This window comes from Contarinia nasturtii, unplaced genomic scaffold, assembly GCF_009176525.2.
Source record: "Contarinia nasturtii isolate CC-2019 unplaced genomic scaffold, AAFC_CNas_1.1 Cnas_scaffold_285, whole genome shotgun sequence".
NCBI classification, from domain to species: domain Eukaryota; kingdom Metazoa; phylum Arthropoda; class Insecta; order Diptera; family Cecidomyiidae; genus Contarinia; species Contarinia nasturtii.
Genome location: NW_022197640.1, coordinates 1,082,687 through 1,101,279, shown reverse-complemented (window position 1 = coordinate 1,101,279; position 18,593 = coordinate 1,082,687). Strand labels below are relative to the sequence as shown.

Genomic DNA, 18,593 nt, shown 5'->3' with positions numbered 1-18,593 from the left:
GTGTGAGAGAGAGAGAGAGCAATATTGCAAAGACTTGTTTGAATTGTTTGTCTCAATGCAAGCAAATATATAAGTATATATAGAGAAATAAGACATACACTACGAAAGACATGAACATAATTTGAAGCAAGAAGAAAAATATAATTTTGAAATTTTGATGATGATTATTATTATTTGGTTCAACGAAATGAAGCTCCAAACATATTGAGCAATATAAACATAGGTTGAATAAATTGATACAGAATAAAAACACATACGCACGCACATGTACGTCAATAACGGGGTGCAATTGAATTTGAATCAGGAATGACAACGGTTTGTGCATAAGTTCGAATTGGTATGATAATTCCGCGTTTATCAGGCATGAAATCCTGTGAAGCGTTTCGCCTACTTAGCAAACAAGAAGCTCCTACTTTTCTTGTCAGGAGCTGCTCCCACCAAGCGTGTAGTAAATGACGATTTCTTGAACAAGAGCGGAGAAAAGATAAAAAAAATATGAAAATAACCCAAATCAGTTAGGAAAATCTATTTTGGCAATTAATAATCGCCTTAGCATTCAAATCATACAAAACATGAAATTTTTTGCTGCTGAAAGTGCGCTTGCTGGAATTGTGTTTTTATCTCTGTAGATTTTGACATTGTTATTGGCATAAAGCATAATCCACAAGCATTCGGAATAGCAAGCATCACAATGCGACGCATAGTGAATGATGCTTGCTATTCCGAATGCTTGAATGCTTGATATTCCACATTGTTATATTCATATTTTCAGTTTTCAATTTTAAATGTCATATCTCAGAGAATATTTTCGCGGATACATACGATTTCCTTAGAAATTGTTTTTATGTATATTTTTGCACATTTGACATGTCCTTTTGATACAAAAACTTTGTTTGCATGTTGACATTTTAGCATGGAAATTGTTAAAAAAGCGCTAAACAAATATATAGTTTTGAATTTATGTATCAAAGTTTTTTTTTGATTTTATGTATTTTGTAGAATACGGACACGAAAGATCTATTTTCTAAGAGAGAACGAGTGTGAGATTAAAAAAGGCAATAACGCATCATAGATTTTTACAGTGATGTTACAATAGTCTAGACACATTTTGCAATCATAATAATCATTTTTGTTGAATAACTTATTACTTTACCAGTGATCAAAATCGAAAAATTGCAAGAATAAATAAAAAAAAAGACGAAAGTCATAGATATGAAAAGAATGAGTGGGAAAATCGTTAATCGAACGATTGAAATTCCAAATGTCAAGTATTGAACACAGCTATTTCATCAATCAGAAGTTCAATTTGTTCTGGTATTATTATTGTCTTTGATTGTGACCTCACACCCTCACTCATACATTCTATGCATTTCTATCGCTGTTTCGTCGTTTTCTTCATACTTTTTCCAATATTCCGTGCTACAAATAATATGTTTTTATCATTTCGTTTTCTATGCCGATGAACTATTCGTGTTCGACAAAATGCAATACATAAACTAAATCGATTAATCTCTTTTTTTTTCTAAAGTTCAAAATAAAGATAACATGTCTCACAGTTTTATGAACTTTATTGGACACAAAATGTTTTAACTGTTAAAATGGTCCTTTTTCTTTCAAAAACATGAGACCAATTTTGAAACATGCGCCAATAGTCATTTATAGACACGTAATTTTGAATATTGTATGTCATTGCATTACAAGCTTTAATTTACAGTTTTGATTTGCATTATATCAGAAAGTAAGCAAATGTCAAATAGTTCATTGATTAAACCAAATATGAAAGACCAAATTAAACGCATTCCCCAATGTTACAGTCATGTGCTATTTTCACAATTTTTACGAGGATAAATATGTACTGCTACTTTTTGTTTTCAATACGATTTCTTTCCAAAAACCAAAACAATCGCAATTTTTTGACAGACATCGAAATCACCTCATTGCAATGATATTGTCATAGAATAAATTATTATTTATTATGTTAACTGAAGAAACTATTTGTAAGTTTAGTTCGCCCTTTTTTCTCAAATAAACGGCTTCGAATGAATGAATGAAGGCATGCAAAACAAAACAAATAAAAAATTCCACTTGTTATGCATATCTTTACGAACTCATAAATGTCGTATTTACTACATGTTTTGAACAAAATTCAATGCTTAGATACACATCATGTAAGGAATTACCGTTCAAAACTTTTCAAATTGATCGATTCATATTTATAAATATTGATATGTAACATAAGAGACAGGCCAGCGTCAGTGTTAGTATTATTATACATTTGGTTGTACAGTGAATATGAAAAGAAAAAATCGAATCAATGAACGTAATTGAAAAGGGCGAGAAAAGACTTTCAATATAATCCATTCAGCAATTTTTTTGTTGACTTAGCTCACGAACATACATTAAACGGCAAAAACATACCATAATTGTAGTCGATAACAATAAACATATTATACAAATTATTTTCGTTGTGAAAACTTTGTTCATATTACGCGCTTCATAGTTTGTCTGGCCCTTCAAAGTTTTTTCTTTTAAATGCCCAATATAAAAGAGACATTGAAAAAAACATCCTAAGAAAAATACACTTTTTTCATCTGCAAAGATTCTTATCACAATTAGACGAATATGGAATGAACGAAGAAACAATTTCAATAGAATGTCTCGAATAATCATTATCATATGCTGAATTTTTGGTGCTCTCTCTCTCTTTCTGTTTCGGCGTGTGTCATTATTATTATCATATTTTTTTATGTTGAGCATCCAATTGAGTATATATGTAATATAAGATTGAATGTCAAAGATCAACCAACTCGGTCATCATATCCGCTAAAAACTGGCCGTAAGATTAGACAGCGACATGGAATAAACAAAAATTTTAAGCAGACGAAAGAAAAAAAGAAAGAAACTTAAACCAAGCATATGCGCTTCAAATGAAATGGGAATTGTGAGTCAGTAAGTGTTGTTTAATCCACATATTTGGATGTTAGTCAACAATTTCAGTTTATATGAATTACATTCATAAAAAAATAAATAGAAATTAATCATGATTGTAATTTCATTTAAAAAATAATGAAAATATAATGATCACTTCATGAATGGCTTTTATTTCGTCGTTTGATTACTGTAAATTTGGAAAATTTTCATTTTGCCTTTAAAATCTTCCCAAGTTTTATTTAATGAATGAAAGAGAAAAATAAATAAATAAACAAAACCGAATAACATATAAAGGAACATAGATCAAAAATAGAAACAGCAATGGAAAGCAATAAAGTGATGATTTTGATCAATTACGAAAACCAAAGTGGATCGAATGAAAGCAACGAAATGAAACCAAATAAAAAATTATTTACAATGGTGACACTTATTTGTGTAATCAACGGTAAGTGTTCTCTTTATTTATTTCTGAATAGATTCACCCATAGTGTTTAGTGTTTTTCAAACGTAATTAATTTCGGTACTTATTGAACTTGGATTGTTTTGAGAGAGAGAGAGAGAGAACAATGTCGATTGAATGGCATGATAAGTAAATAAGCAAGTGCTCTCCGTGAAATAGTTGGAATAGTTTCAACACTTCTTTTATAATATAACTTTACCTGATTTATCATCATGTCGGTTGTTGTATGTGTATGCAAAGATCCTTCACTAAAGAGTACATTAGTCAAACGTCACAAAATCGGAACAACTATTGTTAATTCTCATCATCGTTGTTTTATGTCATCTCTTCTCCCACCTTTATTTTCATTTTTTTTTCTCGCATCTCTCGTTCACTTTTATCCTTTTGACCTGTTTTGCCTGAATCATCCGCACTGTTTCACATTCATTATTCATTTGATAAAGTCTACGTTTGCCAGTATGTAATATAATAGCGGTTGATATCTCTGCCACTTTTCATGTCTCATTACCATTCATTTTTATGATTTTTGCTATAATTTATTTCACCAGTTGAAACTATACCGAAAGTAAATTAGTAAAACAACAATGACATATAATGAAAGAGGATTAATTGCGTTAACACTTGAAATCTCTGTCAAAATGATATGTCTCAATAAATTTCAACAATGAGATTTGCATTTTATGACGCTTATATATATAATTAATAAATGGAATATGGAAGAGCATTCAGTTTCCGCTTGAACTGAATGACAATAGTTTTGAATAATTTATCGAAATTCAGTGAAAGAACAACAGAAATATATCCTATACATAAAGTGAAATGAACAAATATGCAAATAACAATTTCTGCTAATTATTAACTGGACGTTTACATTGAATTTCTAAATAGCTTTGCAAATCAATGGCTGACGTTAAATCGTCGATGAAATCCAATATTTGATTCTACAAATGTGTTTCCAAGAACATTCCAATGAAAATATCAATATTTGCAAGAGAGACGATGCAACGAATATCTCGAAAATGTGATGAAAACACATTTTGAAATTGTTCTATTCAAAATATAGTGAAAAGGACAACATTCGGCGAAACATAAAAATGAAGTTAGTCCGACGCCCTAGAAAAGTGGTAGTTTTGTTACTTGTTGTTGAGTGAGTGTCTCGATACAATATCCACCTGTGAGAAAGATTTTTCTGAGAAATTGTACCATGGCTGTGAATTCCATAATATTTTACTGAGAATTGTTGTTACTTTCACCTTCATTTGGATTGGATCCAACGAATCATTTGGAATTCATGACAAACATCATCAAATGAATTCTTGTTATTTTTAATCAAGTTGATTGCGATTGGAAGTTATATTGAGAACGTTTCTTCTTATTATTATTATTTATGTTCAGTAGTGTGCGGAGGCGTTTACCCAGTGATTTGGATGAGAAAAATCTTTCGCGGAAATTATTCGAATTTGCTAGGGTTTTCTATTCAAAAAGTGAAGACCTTTTTTTTGGAAATAGGAGAAATTCTTTGTTAGGTTTTTTTGGATTTTTTCTATTCATATTTAGATACACAAAGGACTGACAAGCAAATAATGTAATCAAAGGCCACAGAAAAACCATTTTATGATGTTTACACTATAGAAATATAAATGATATTAGAATACAAAAGCAGCAATCACATTATTTGCTCATTTTGGTACCAAATTTTGGAATTAACAATTCCGTGAAGCCAAATAAGTGGCGAGCAAAAAATGGTCTTCATTCTGAAAAAAAGTGCACTTTCGTCGGAGTGTTCATTTGAAGTTCATTCTCAAACGAGGGAATAATTTTATCTCTTAGAGCGCTGGTCAGAAGCTAGTCCATGTAAAAAATTGTCATTCAATTTCAGCTGATTTTGGTCAACTCAATGCTTGTACGATTTCAAAATAAAATATTATGTAAAAAATTATTATCGAGTTACAAAGTAATTATGTCATTTTGTGCTGCTGACTAGCCAAGGGCAAGCACAATTTGGACAGACACTTATGACACCATCTATGTAAAACACGCTTACTACGATGTAATTCAAACGTATATCTGTTTCCCCTTCTTTTTCGCCTCCTTCCGATCTTTTATTCTTACTATACTTTTACATTGTAGTTAACCTGTTTTACAGAGATGGCGTTTTTGTGTGAGATATGTGACCTCACAATATATTTTTATTGACGGCGTGCATCTCCTGCGTGCTGACCACATAGATTTTTCCTACGTATTCGTTAAACAAAAAAAAAAAAAAACAAATCGGTCATGCGAAATGCTATAGTTAAAATGTTTCAATTTACAATTGTCCACGTGTATTGGACATGTGTATTTTGATAAAATATGCAACAATTGACAATGACATTTTTTTTCATCCGCCATTTACATTCATATTCTTCTTCATTTGTTGTCATTTGTTTCTAATGTTGCTCGGCAACAGTTGACTAACAGTTCAGCGATAATTCATTATAAGTTTCATAATTAGTTCACTGTTTGGTGTCCTCTCCTTTCTCTCTTACGGTCTTCAAACACGCAGTTCTGATTATTCTATTTTGAATGAAGCGCAATTCAAATGGAATGGCAGTGAGCGCCCTGAGCACATTATTTAAAATTTTGATTTTTTCAGCATCTCTCAGTTTGTTTGGGAACGGTTTGTTTGTTGGTTGGACCAGTTCGGTAATGGATGATGATCATCTCTATCATATGGTAAGCTCATCATTTTTTTTTCTCCGAATTACAAATTGGATTTATTTTCTTTATTATTATTAACATTTTGTTATTTTGATGTCGTGCAATACACAGAAATGTCTTTTCGATGCACTACTTCCAAAATTCGGGATATTCATTTTGTGATGATAACATAAGTGAACCTCTCTCAAGCATTTTATTTACTTTAACTATGAGAATGTATGATTCGTTGATGCACTGAGCATCGAATACATGAACGGAATATAAAATGAATAAAATATGAGAGAGACTATAATACTTAATAAGAATTGCTTATTCAGAAGGATATAAAGAGATTTGTCCAATCTTTTTATACCCTCCTTTACCAAAATTCATCGAGATTCAATAAGACATTTGGACATTTGTATGTTTTGCATTTACTGTCGAAATAGATAAAAAACCAACAAAAACAAATGATTCGATACAATTTATCAAAATGGTATGAATAATTTACTAAAATGATGTGGTACATTTTTTGTTTGTGTTGTTCTCATGCTTTCAATGGATGTGGTTTTCATTGCCTGTAACAATGAACGCTAAAATTCTCTGAACGCTTTACCTTTCACACTTCAACATTATCTTCGTCATCAATACCTGGAATGCGCAATGTCTATTTAGAAAACATTCGAGACTTTCACTTTTGCACAATTTTTCCGTCGATTTTTTTTCCGAATTGCAGCCAAAATAGATGCTTAATCTACTAAATGGAATTAACGAGAAAGCCACCATTTATTCGATTTCAGCGATGTTACTGCTAGCATTCTGATTCTCTTTTTTCTCTTGTCCTTTCGATCGAATGCTTTTTGTGCTCAATTCTGGTTAAACTGACGATGTTCCAACTGTATAAAGAAGCGAAAAGAATTATATAGTTCGATGCTAGGGGCATTTTACTATGCGTTAATGGTAATTTATATGCAGAATGTTAGCAAAATACATGAATTATACCAAATTCTCATTCGTTTATTTTAACTACGAAAGAAGCGTGTGGCACATTTCATTAAACATTATTTTTGAAACTGAATTTAGAAAGTATTAAAAAATCAAATAAAGTGATTTCATTTCGATCAATAAAGTTTTCAAATTCCAAGTATTAAGTGGTCAATTGTACATTGGACAACATTATTTACCATCTACCATATAATTCATTTGATGAGTAATTTTGTCGATGGCGGGACTGTGTGGAGTTCGGCGGAGATGTCATACAATCGCTGTATGTACGAGCACAACAGCATTTGTATGTGTATCGTATCAGCTGTGTGTCCAGCTGTGCACGGCTACTATGAAAATAAATTTATGAACAGCAAAGAATGCTGTTGCACTCTTACACACAGCGTTTGCATACTATCTCCGCCGAACTCCGCACAGTCCCGCCATCGAGAAAATTACTCCGCATAACATATTTATCAATCAGTTCAAACATCTGGCAAAATATGATTTTTCATATGCACCATACATTTTACATATGTAAAATATGTATGAAATATGAAAATCCACTACCATTCCCAAAAGTATCTATGTCTAACATTTGTATGCCCCTAGGTTCGATGTAATCGTGACACATTTGATTTTTATTTTATTTTTGCGTGCATTTGGCCGATACACAAATATTCTAATTCATTTTCTTGATTGCATTTCATATTACCTTTTGTCAAACATGTACAATGTACATGTATAATGGCATTAGTCTGTTGGCCGACGACAATTTCGAAGAAATCATGTATTTGGGGACGAACGATGTTTGACTGTTGATTTTATGTGATGAAATAATAAATTGAATAAAATCTCGAATTGAATTCGCTGAACTAGATGGAAAATCTACCATTTACATGTCGGCAATATTATATTTGTGCTATATCAATGACCTTGCATACGATGGCTGGCTGGAGATTTGAAAATATAAAAACTTTTTCTATCGAATACTTGAAAAATATTTTTTGTTTACTTGATTTATTGAATGCAGACAAATAGATTCTGTTTTTTCTTCGTCGCTGTACAGAGTTTATTAATTAATTTCTACGAATTGATTTGTATAAAATACAAAGCATAAACTTACTTTTGGGCAAAAAATCACACGAACGAACTGAAAAAAAGCCAAAATTCGAAAAGCTCAGTCAGACAAAACTAATGCCACTAAGGCCAATTTATTGATAGCGTCAGGGTGTGTGATGTTTTTTCTTCCGCCAACTAGTGAAAAAACTTATGGAACATAATTGCAGTGTGATTTCTGCAGAAATTAACTTTATTTTATGAAATTTAAATCAGAATAAAACGGACACGCAAAACCAATTTGAAGAAACATTATAAAACGAAGCAAAAGCACAGAAAATAATTGCATACAAATTATTCAGCGCTGTCGAGCTTAAGTTTTTTAAAGAGTATTAGCTAAAGTGCAATATAATTTGAGAGTAAAAACAATATTCTAAAGTTTGCCACTCCGACTTCAGTTTGTTTGCATTCTCTTAGCCTGCGAATGAAAATATCATAGAACTCCAACTCTAGCTCAAAACATGTCTATTCTAATGTTTGTAAAATAAATAAAAATCTCAAAAAACAAGTGTTTACTTGATACCCAAATGAACAACGTGAATGCGGTCATTTCTATATCTCATTTAATTTCACCGGATGTTGATCGATGTCGTTTCTTCGAGAGGATTTCCTCTCCTTTATTCGGTTGAGAACAACAAAAAAAAAATCGAAGAACGTAAGAAAAATCGATAGAAAATAACCATAGAGTTGGACGACGACAAAAAAAATCCATCCGACGATTTGGTTCTTTTTATTACATTTTTTCTGATTTCGTTTCAATATCGCACGACAAGCTATTGATAGTAAATCGTAAAACGCATACTATAGCCATTGAACCAGTTAGTTTGAATAGAAATTGTTGGTGTGTTTTTTGTGTGATTCTTGGATGCATTTATCAAACTACTTGAACTGATTGAAAATGCATTCGAACGAAATGTCATTCAAGCAACACAAGCTGTTTTTTGTGCTGTAATGAGCAACGAATTTAATGATATTTTATGTTACAAATCTTATCGAGAATATTCGACGTAATGATACGTTTTTTTTTGTAGTTGCCTAGACGAGATAAGATATTTTACAGTTTGAGTCTTGGTTTGAGCAATGATTTGCTCATTAAAAATCTTCGGTATCGATTGAGTTACCAAAGGGGTGATTCATGATATCAGAATATTGGTAAAAGAACGAGAAAAAAACAATTAGTCACCGGCTTGTTGTTTTTTTTTTCTCAATTCTACTATTTGTCAGTTGATCGCACAGCAATGAAACGACAACAACAATAACACATATTTTTACTGTCAAAATTTTGATGTCAAATGGTGTCGACATTTGTGACGGTATTTTGAAACAGACTGTGTAATCCATATTCATCGTATATGATCCTATGTAAAGTTCTATACTTGATCTAGTTTATGTCCACTAGCGAGGACATGGACTGTGTGTTTCTTCTGTTACATGTACGTTGTAATGGACAAGTATAGTATCATGGCGTCATTTAAAAAAATTTAAAAATCCGTCCACTCGTGTCGACACCATCTAGCACGGTAGTAGGGATTTCATTGCTGTGGTTGATCGTAACCATGTTATTGTTACTGTTTCTTAGGTTCCTCGAGAATAAATGGCGAAATCGAAATATTAGTAAATTCCAGCCGGTGTATATTTGTATGAGATTGGAGACTTTTTTTTGCGAATCTCGCTAATGAGCGCCATCTGATTTTAGTGTGAATTAGATGCAAAAACTGAATTTAATTCTGTAGCATTGAAATGAAAAAGTGAAAAAACAACAACAATAGCACGGCCACACAGAGCTGTACATCTATGCGTGCTGATGCATACATACACATATACGCTTTCTTCATTCTTTCATTCCATTGCTATACGTATCTCACTGGTCAACAGATCTATGTAGCCATGTTACTGTTGTTGTTTTTTTTCTCTTTTTCGATTCAATTCATTGTAACTAAATTGAGTTCAACTATGGAATACAAGATGGCACAGATGAGGGGAATTCGCATTTTGTCTCTTCATAGGCTTAGCCGGTTGGTAAATTCGCAAGAAATTAACCACATTATTAGCGTGAATCGGCACGAAAGACCAATATTTAAAGAGAGTTGCGTTACATCTATCAAATTATGTGTAATACAAATTTTGACGAAATAAAATAGTTAACTAAGGACCAAAAGAAACAAATATCTCCGAACTATGTTAACAAAAAAGAAAATCAAACTTACAATCAATTTTTATGTAATTTTTTCCGAAAACGTTCCATATTTTCCAAATAGAAGGGCGCCAGGGATTGTCAGAGTGATTTCAGAGAGGAGTGTAGATTTTCCGAATCAGAGAAATTGAACATTTATACAGTGATTGCTTTAGCAGCCGCATGCGGACCGTTAATTGTTAATCAAACTTGGCATTTGTTTGGATCGAAATGTTTCATTTTAATGGGAAACTTTTTGATGGTCGTTGCATGGATTCTCGTCATGTTTAATCGGTACGTATAAAATGTTATTATGCAAATTTTCTATTTGATTACCTCGCACCGAACTGAATAAATAATTCAATGGAAACCTAGATGGAAACACGTGGTTGATGTTTTTTTATTATATTGATATCGGTGTTTCGTGTGCCATTTCTTTCGTTTATTATTTTCTTTGGTTTTGTACATTTACAGCGAAAATTATGTGGGCACAGTGGTGGGTCGCAGCATTGGTGGACTTTCTATTGGAATTCATTCGATCCTAATTCCGATCTACATAAATGATATCGTTCACGCCCATCAAAAACCTTTGTGTTATTCAATTATGCAATTGCATTTTGTGCTCGGAATCTTGTCACAATACATCCTATACAGTAAGTATTACTGGATTTATATAAACATATATCAAAAGTAGTAGGTACTACTCACAATCTCATCCATCTCTAGTGTGCTCAAACATTGACATTGCAAATGTGACCATGAATGTGAATAAAACGATGCTATTAGCGAATTGAATGCGCTAATTTTACACTGTATGTACTTCTTTGCTTGCCAATTTTATGTCATTTTTAAGTGAAACCATCCAGTTAATCGCTCATTAATTATTCAGGATGTTTTATGTTGGTTTTTATCATTTACGATTAAAAGCTTGTGCCGTTGCAACATAAATATTCAACTAAAATCAAACACATTTCATTTCGGCTTCAAAACCGTAACCGCAAAATCAATGAAGAATCACAACGAAATATTGAAGAAAAACGCATCTCAAACTTCGCAACGGAAATAGCCGTTGAATGAAAATAATTTTAAATCAGTTTTCTTCCCGCTTTTAAATTCAAACGTCTCGGGAACTTGTTGAAATCTATTTATGCGTAGCACTTATTATTGTTCCCATTCGGCTTCGTTCTCTCGTTCTGCTATATTTTTTGAACGCGCTGTGGTATCAAATCGCTGTGGAAAAAATCAAGAGTAAAATATTATTCTCACTCTCTTTCCGTTTTCTGTCTCATTCAATCGACGCGTTATATCAAGACGTGGCAATTTACTGATCTCATTAATGATTTAAATTATGCATGAATCTTAAAGCCGACAGAATCGAAAGCAATTCATCTTCTATGAGACGTTGGTTTTCTCTGAATTACCGAAGAGATTTTGACGATGCTCCAATTTTCCATTGACAACAAATACAATCATTGGCCATATAGAAATTTTGACGCTATGATACCGCATTCAAAATAGGTTTGTGCTGCTTTAACCAAAAGTGTGTATATCTACCCAGAAGCGTCAAACAACTGTTCTAGCAACATCAATGTGCGTGTGTACCTGAGAATATATAATTTGTTAAACGAATTTGGTGTGTGTTGCTTCGATGCCTCGTTATGTTTACACATCGATGTGGGCTTTACAAATAATATCTAAATTTATGGTGAGATGTATATACAATATATATATATATATTTCTTTTTTCTTTAATATTTTCGGGCTTAATCCTGACAAACGTTCACAATGAATTGAATAGAGAAGAAAAATACGCACAACTCACACATAAATGACGAACGCTCTCATGATAAAGCCCTAAGGTGAAAAGTCAAGTGGAACGAAAATTTCGTGTCGGTGCTCCTTGTTGAATTATTATTATTATTACTGTTGTTGCTGTTATGCTGCAGCTTCGATGAGGCGCGCTTATAGCAAAAGTGAAAACACGGATAAGCGAATGTTTTATAAATCTTCTCAGGCAATAAAATTGAAAATGCTCATTTAACTCAATGGAGTGTGTTTCGTTGTGTTTCCCATACCATTTGCCCAGCAAACGCTCTCTTATTCATTCGCCGTTTTATTTCCTATTCTCTCTCTCTCTATTTTATAAAAAAAAAAAATTCCCTTAACATCGTTGTCGAAAAATTTATGTACAGATTGACAGAAATCTATTGCAATAACTATAAACACAGGCGCACGCACACTTGTACAGCGAAAGTGTTCGTGCAAAGCGTGTCACTGTGTAAAATGGTTTAACAGGAGCTTTGTTTAACGTTATGCTATTCAAGACGTTCATTGTCGTAATTGCTGAAAGAATTTTCTTTTCACAAAGTGTTTGCATATCTTATGGTTTCGATGAGGCAATATAAGAAGACTGAATTTTAAAAAATGTAAATACTTTTGGCATTGTTATCCCATATCATGTGAATCGTTTAATCGTAACAATATGATGAAAACTTTACACAAAGTAAAAGTCGATACTCGATAGTGATTGGTTGAGAAAGGTGTGCATAGTTCTATGGCATAAATTATTTCTACTCGGTAAGCTCACACGGAAAATGCATATCGTTCAACCGTCGTAATATGTGCCGCACATATTTTATATGGATTAAAGCCCAATTGAGCAAAGACAACATTTAAAGTATGTCGTCGCACAAAGATACCCATCGTTGAATTACGCAGTAGCTCAATCATTGATCTTGAACTCTCCCATAAATAAATTTTCGATGTTTTCAACTTGAAACCCTGAACGACTTTTTCGATCCGTCGACACGGTGCAAAAATGTGTGTAAAATGTGCTGATAAGCTCTAAACGAGCCAAAAAAAAAAAAAAAATAACGAAGAAAACAGAAGACGAACAGAAAATGAATATTTTTTAGCACATTCTATATTTTCTGCTTTACTCTTGAACTCTCGATATCAGACTTAGTTAGTAAGTCTCAAGAGTGTGAAGAACAGGGTATTGCTATATAATAAAAAGAAAATTATATAAACATCAACAACAATGAAAAAGCCAAATGCCAAAAATCTCTTGCTCTCTCTCTCTCTCTCCCGCTCCAAAACGACTTCTTCTTCGTGTCACTTTTCTCTATCATCTTTATCTTGATAACTTTATGCTATTCACAGTGCAAGCGATTTTAAGTAAAAACTACAGTTATAGCGAAAATTGTTACGAAATATTTATTTAACATCAAAAGTTTTAGACGAAAAACTCTTTCAAGTTATTTGCAAGGAATGTATTTTCAACACTTTGTCCACGCTTTTTTATTATTGTCATTGTAGCAGTTTTGTATTTGCTTTGACGCATTATGTAATCTGAAATGGATGAAATTCGAAATGAACGTAACTTGATGGCATTTGATCGAATTATTGAGCGTTTGTTGCGTCGACAATTCGATGAATCAACAACACACAAAGCAGCGACTAAACGAAGGAGAAGAATAAAAACGAATAAAACGATAGACGAAACGACATTATTCATTTATTGCAAACACTCCGAACTAAAACTGAATAAATAAGTAGAAACGAAAAATGCTCGGGTAGTGATAGTAATGTTTTGAATGCATTGGAAGCACAGAGAGAGAGAGAGAAGGTAAAAACTTACAACCCAGCAATGACGCAAAGTGAAAATGTGCGAACACCGTTATTTACGCTTGACGTTTTTAGCAGCAAAATCTAGTCTGCATAATGTCACAAAAAGGATATAAAAGCATTATCCAAACCACTTTTTCACACAATATTTTACCACATATGTTGGCTGTACAGCCACATCGTATCCAATCCAGTCGATCCATTATGACTGCACGGTTATCTTTAGCCGAATTCTAAATGGCGCACTAACCTTAAGTTGCAATAGAGAATGAAATGGAAATTTATGGAGCATTTGAGAATCTCAAAACTGTACCCAATCTTCTCATCACTTTCAATGTTGCAAACGAAGATAAACACACACACACACACACGCAAGCGCTCGATTGCAATCGGTGAATGTGAAAACAGAGAGTTGCCGTGAGTGTGGCAATATGGTAAATTTTTTCGCCATATAAAAAGTGGTGATTATGTTGGTGAATGTGGCAAAATGATGGATGTCACTACTATAATCGCATTCATAAGTAATTCGGGTCAAAATATTCAGCAACGATCAACAAGTAAAATCGAACCAATTTTCGTTTACACAAAGACTGCTGCGCTTGCTGTCAACATGAATTTTTATCATCTCATGATTTTTTGCGCGTGTGTGTGTGTGTGTGTCACAGAGAATTTTACAAGCATTGTTCTCCACATGTCTGCATTTTGTGTAGTACGACAACAACAACAAAAAAAAACTGTGCATTTTTTTATTCATTCAAATCAATTCGTATACAATGGCAAAAAACGCTTACGTGATTGTAGGCTGAGCATTTTCATAAACATTCAAACCCCTTAATCTTATGGAGCAATGAAAACAGCAAGTGGCACCATAAAAACCAAAATAAAACAGTCACGCATCACATCGATGTTATTCCGAAAATGAAAGCCTTCACTTTATGTGCTACTTCGTTGTCTATTTACCGACTGTTTATGCTATGCATTTGAATGTCAAGGTGGCTTCATTGTATTTGCGTGCTTTTTTCTTACTTTGCCATTAAATTATATGAATATTTTTCGAACGAACAACAAAAAAATTAACAACAAATTTTTTTTTGATTTTCATTTTAAATACATAAACGGATACCGAAGAATTTCTAGCGGCGAGTCAGTAATTCAAGAATGACCGTAACCTTGCTGTGTGTGTGACGCGAGTTTGGAAATCACATTTTATTGGGTGAATATAAATACTTCAAAGAAAATTCTTTACACTATTTACTGCGCAAAATGATGTACGTAAAATTGATATCAAATGAAATTCTTCGAAAGGAATGCCTAGATAAATCGAAAGAGAAGTGAATGAGCGAGCGAGTGATAAAAGGGAAAAAAAGTAGCAACATAAAAAGCATGACGGCAAAGACTTTTGTCATCGTCATCCAAGACATACATACTTCAGTGTCTATTTCGAGACAAAAAGCCACAACTTTGATTTTAGTAATTAAGCCGTAACGAGCATATTTCCACTGACTCAAGCGTCACGCTTCAGCTGTTGATTGTCTGATGGAAATATCAAAATAGCAATAAACACAATTTAATTAGTCTTCATCTTTTTACTTGACTAATTTCTGACTGTGATCAAAGCATTTTTGCACATATTAACATCTACACTCAGCAGTCAATAAAAGCAAACCAAACACATCAACAACATCATCAGCAACAACAAAAAAAATGAATGAGAAAAATGATGGCGCAATGAGACATGATGGAATATTAAAAATTTGCTTTTGAAACGGCGAAATAATGATGGGATTGCGGACAATGAGCAACGACCCGAAAAATGAAGAGCGAAAAAAAAACACGAAGAAGTAACCCATCATGACCGATTCGAACTTGTTGATTTCAGTCATTAGAACGTATTGATGCCATACACTCTATATGCTCTTCACTGTCAATTTCGCTTTCGGCATCATTAATAACAATTGATTATTATCGAAGCTGTTATTGCTGGTTTCGAAGTAACTTTATAAATTGTATTTAATAAAATCGAAAACATCCTCATTGGCAAATAAATGGGCAGCCATTCGACAACTTTTTCTCTGTTGAGCTCACTTTTTCCCTGAGCCAAACGATATTACTCTCATATTTCATGTCTTAATGTATTTTTCTCACTTTTTTCTCGTTTTTTTTTTCTCTCTCTATCTCTCTCTCTTCTTTCATTGTTGTCATTTTTTTAGGTTTGTTCAAGAGTTTTCAATACTTCTTTCTGATCATCAATTTATTGCCGGCAATCACATCAACGCTGCTGTTCATATTATTTCTCTTTATGCCAGAATCTCCGCGGTACTTAGCCGTACGCGGTAATTTGAAACGGGCACAAGAGATTTTGATGAAATTGAAAATGACCAACGATTGTGACATGCAGAATGATTTGCCATTATGGACGAGTACAGTGCATCCGATTGGCTATTTATCGGCTTTCAAATCATATGGATTCAGCATTTATCTCGCAATTTCTGTATTTGGTCTGCACATATTAGAGCAACTTATCGGTGTTATACCAATTTTGTTCTATGTTCAGAAAATATTCCGATTGTCTGGTAAGAAAAATGTGCATCAGCTCACAAATCGTAGTTTAGAATTTTTCGTTTTTGATGAGCATTTTTCGTCTCTTTCTCTTTCTTTCACAGTGGGTTGTCAACATGTAAATGAGACCTTCCATCCCGACTATGTTATAACATGTAAATATTTGGTAGAAATGTCGACGATTCTATGTGTCATATTGTATTGTGTTAGTATTCTGTTGCCGCATATTTTCGTCATCATTAAAATAAACCTAATGTGGTCAACGAGCTTGATGGCTGGTGTTTTGGGAGTGCTTGGCCTCTATTGTTGTTTTCAAGGTGTATTTGATTGTGAAAAAACCGAAGATTATCGCTTTATACCATTGATGTGCTTGACATTGTTCTATTTTCTCTATGCAATTGGTCCGCAACGCCTTGCCAATGAATATGCTGAGAAAGTTATACCGAAAATATGCCAGTTCCCCATCCGCTCGATGCTCACAACCACCAGCTGGTTTTTGATATATGTCGTCACAAGAATGCTGCCGCAATTGATTAATTCGATCGGTGTTGGATATTTATTTTGCTATATGACGGTCATGTGTGTGTTAATGGCAGTATTCGTAAAATTATTTGTCGCTGATTTGGCGTCCAATCAAAAGTCCCTATTGCTTGATAACAGTAGAAGCAGCAATTGCAATTGCGAAAACTAACCTTTAAATGTTTTTTTCATGCGATGAATGATGAACAAAACGCAAACTTCACAAAATGTGGAAAATGGAACGAAATAAGAGCACAAAACCATTACCCCCAAGGACATTTAACACTGAAAGTCAAGTTGCGAACATAATTAAGGACTCTTAGCTGCAATATGAAGCGAAAGGTAACGAAAAAGGAAGGTATCCAAGCAAGGCGAAGAATTTGAACGAGTGAACAATATTTTCTTTTTAAATTCAACCAAGACTGATACATTTTAGCCACATGTATTTTAATTTTAGATATTTTTGCCAAATTGTGAATGAGAATTGATTTCAACGAAATTATGCTTGAGCATACATTTAAATGTGTAAGAAAATTTAATGCTTAAGTTAAAATACGTTTTATTTTTCGGGCAATAAAATTACATACTTTGGTCGCAATTTCCTTGGTTCGTTGATTTGTTTTTGAGGTTTAATTGTTATGTAGCCCACGTTTTTTGCTAAATATAATAAGATAATTGAAAAGTCGACTGGGAATGTACATCGATGCTATTGAGCTTAAGTTCGGATCAAACGACCGCAAAGTGTTTAACTAAGCAGGCAGAACATCGCATGCCAAGTATACTAACGGCACATTGCAATCCTATATGTATGCTGTCTATCGCTTCCATATGCTTGTGTTATGTTATAAATACGCACACAAGCGATGTTCATTGTACAGTACACTTATACAATCGTTAAATTTGAATTGGAATTTGTGCTCAGCCATCATTTAATGTATGTTCGCATTTTATAATTATCCAAATCTCTGTTAATAATAATCCAAGTTGATTGAAGTGCAGCTCTCGACAATATTTTGCGTTTCAAATGTTCATTACTTTCACAAAATAGCGCAATAAACGTGTATTTGGCTTAAAATTACTAGTGTATTATTATATGAATATAAAAACTGGACAAAAAAATTTCAGATGCACAACTCATCAAAAAATACGTCCAACAAGTTATGCATGCAAATCAAATTTTTCCACACATTTCAGGAACAGAAACGAAAAACACCATTTAAATTGTGGACATAACACAAAATGCGGTGCCCCAAATGCCGGTTCAAAGGATTAAATAAAATATATTCATGTTGACATATGATTCCATTTAATTTATCTAATAAAGGCAAAATTACACGCATTCATCAACTAATAAACACAACTTCCATCGGAGTACAGAATAAAATACCACTCCGAGGGAATGATTTTAATCATTATTACATTTGTTGTATACGACTTACCTTGGCTGCTGTTTATTATAGTTCGAATCACAAAATAATTGGTCAAAATTCCAGAGAACGAAAATGAGCAACTATTTATGCAATAATAATTGTTCATTTTTTT

General features: G+C 33.0%; 1 protein-coding gene across 1 annotated transcript; it reads left to right on the top strand.

The window, feature by feature from the left end:
* The first annotated feature begins 3,208 nt into the window (after positions 1-3,208).
* On the top strand, positions 3,209-18,052 carry LOC116337692 (membrane transporter D1-like). Its single transcript, XM_031762459.1, has 6 exons — positions 3,209-3,376; positions 6,027-6,106; positions 10,432-10,640; positions 10,821-10,999; positions 16,184-16,546; positions 16,637-18,052. Exons 1-6 carry the CDS (start codon positions 3,253-3,255, stop codon positions 17,221-17,223), a joined length of 1,542 nt encoding a protein of 513 aa, XP_031618319.1. The 5' UTR covers positions 3,209-3,252; the 3' UTR covers positions 17,224-18,052.
* The last annotated feature ends 541 nt before the right edge of the window (positions 18,053-18,593 follow it).

Coding starts and splice junctions, on each gene's coding strand:
- LOC116337692 (XM_031762459.1), top strand. CDS start 3,253: ATGGAAAGCAATAAAGTGATGATTTTGATCAATTACGAAAACCAAAGT. Junction 10,641..10,820: donor ATTCTCGTCATGTTTAATCG/GTACGTATAAAA, acceptor GTACATTTACAG/CGAAAATTATGTGGGCACAG. Junction 11,000..16,183: donor GTCACAATACATCCTATACA/GTAAGTATTACT, acceptor TCATTTTTTTAG/GTTTGTTCAAGAGTTTTCAA.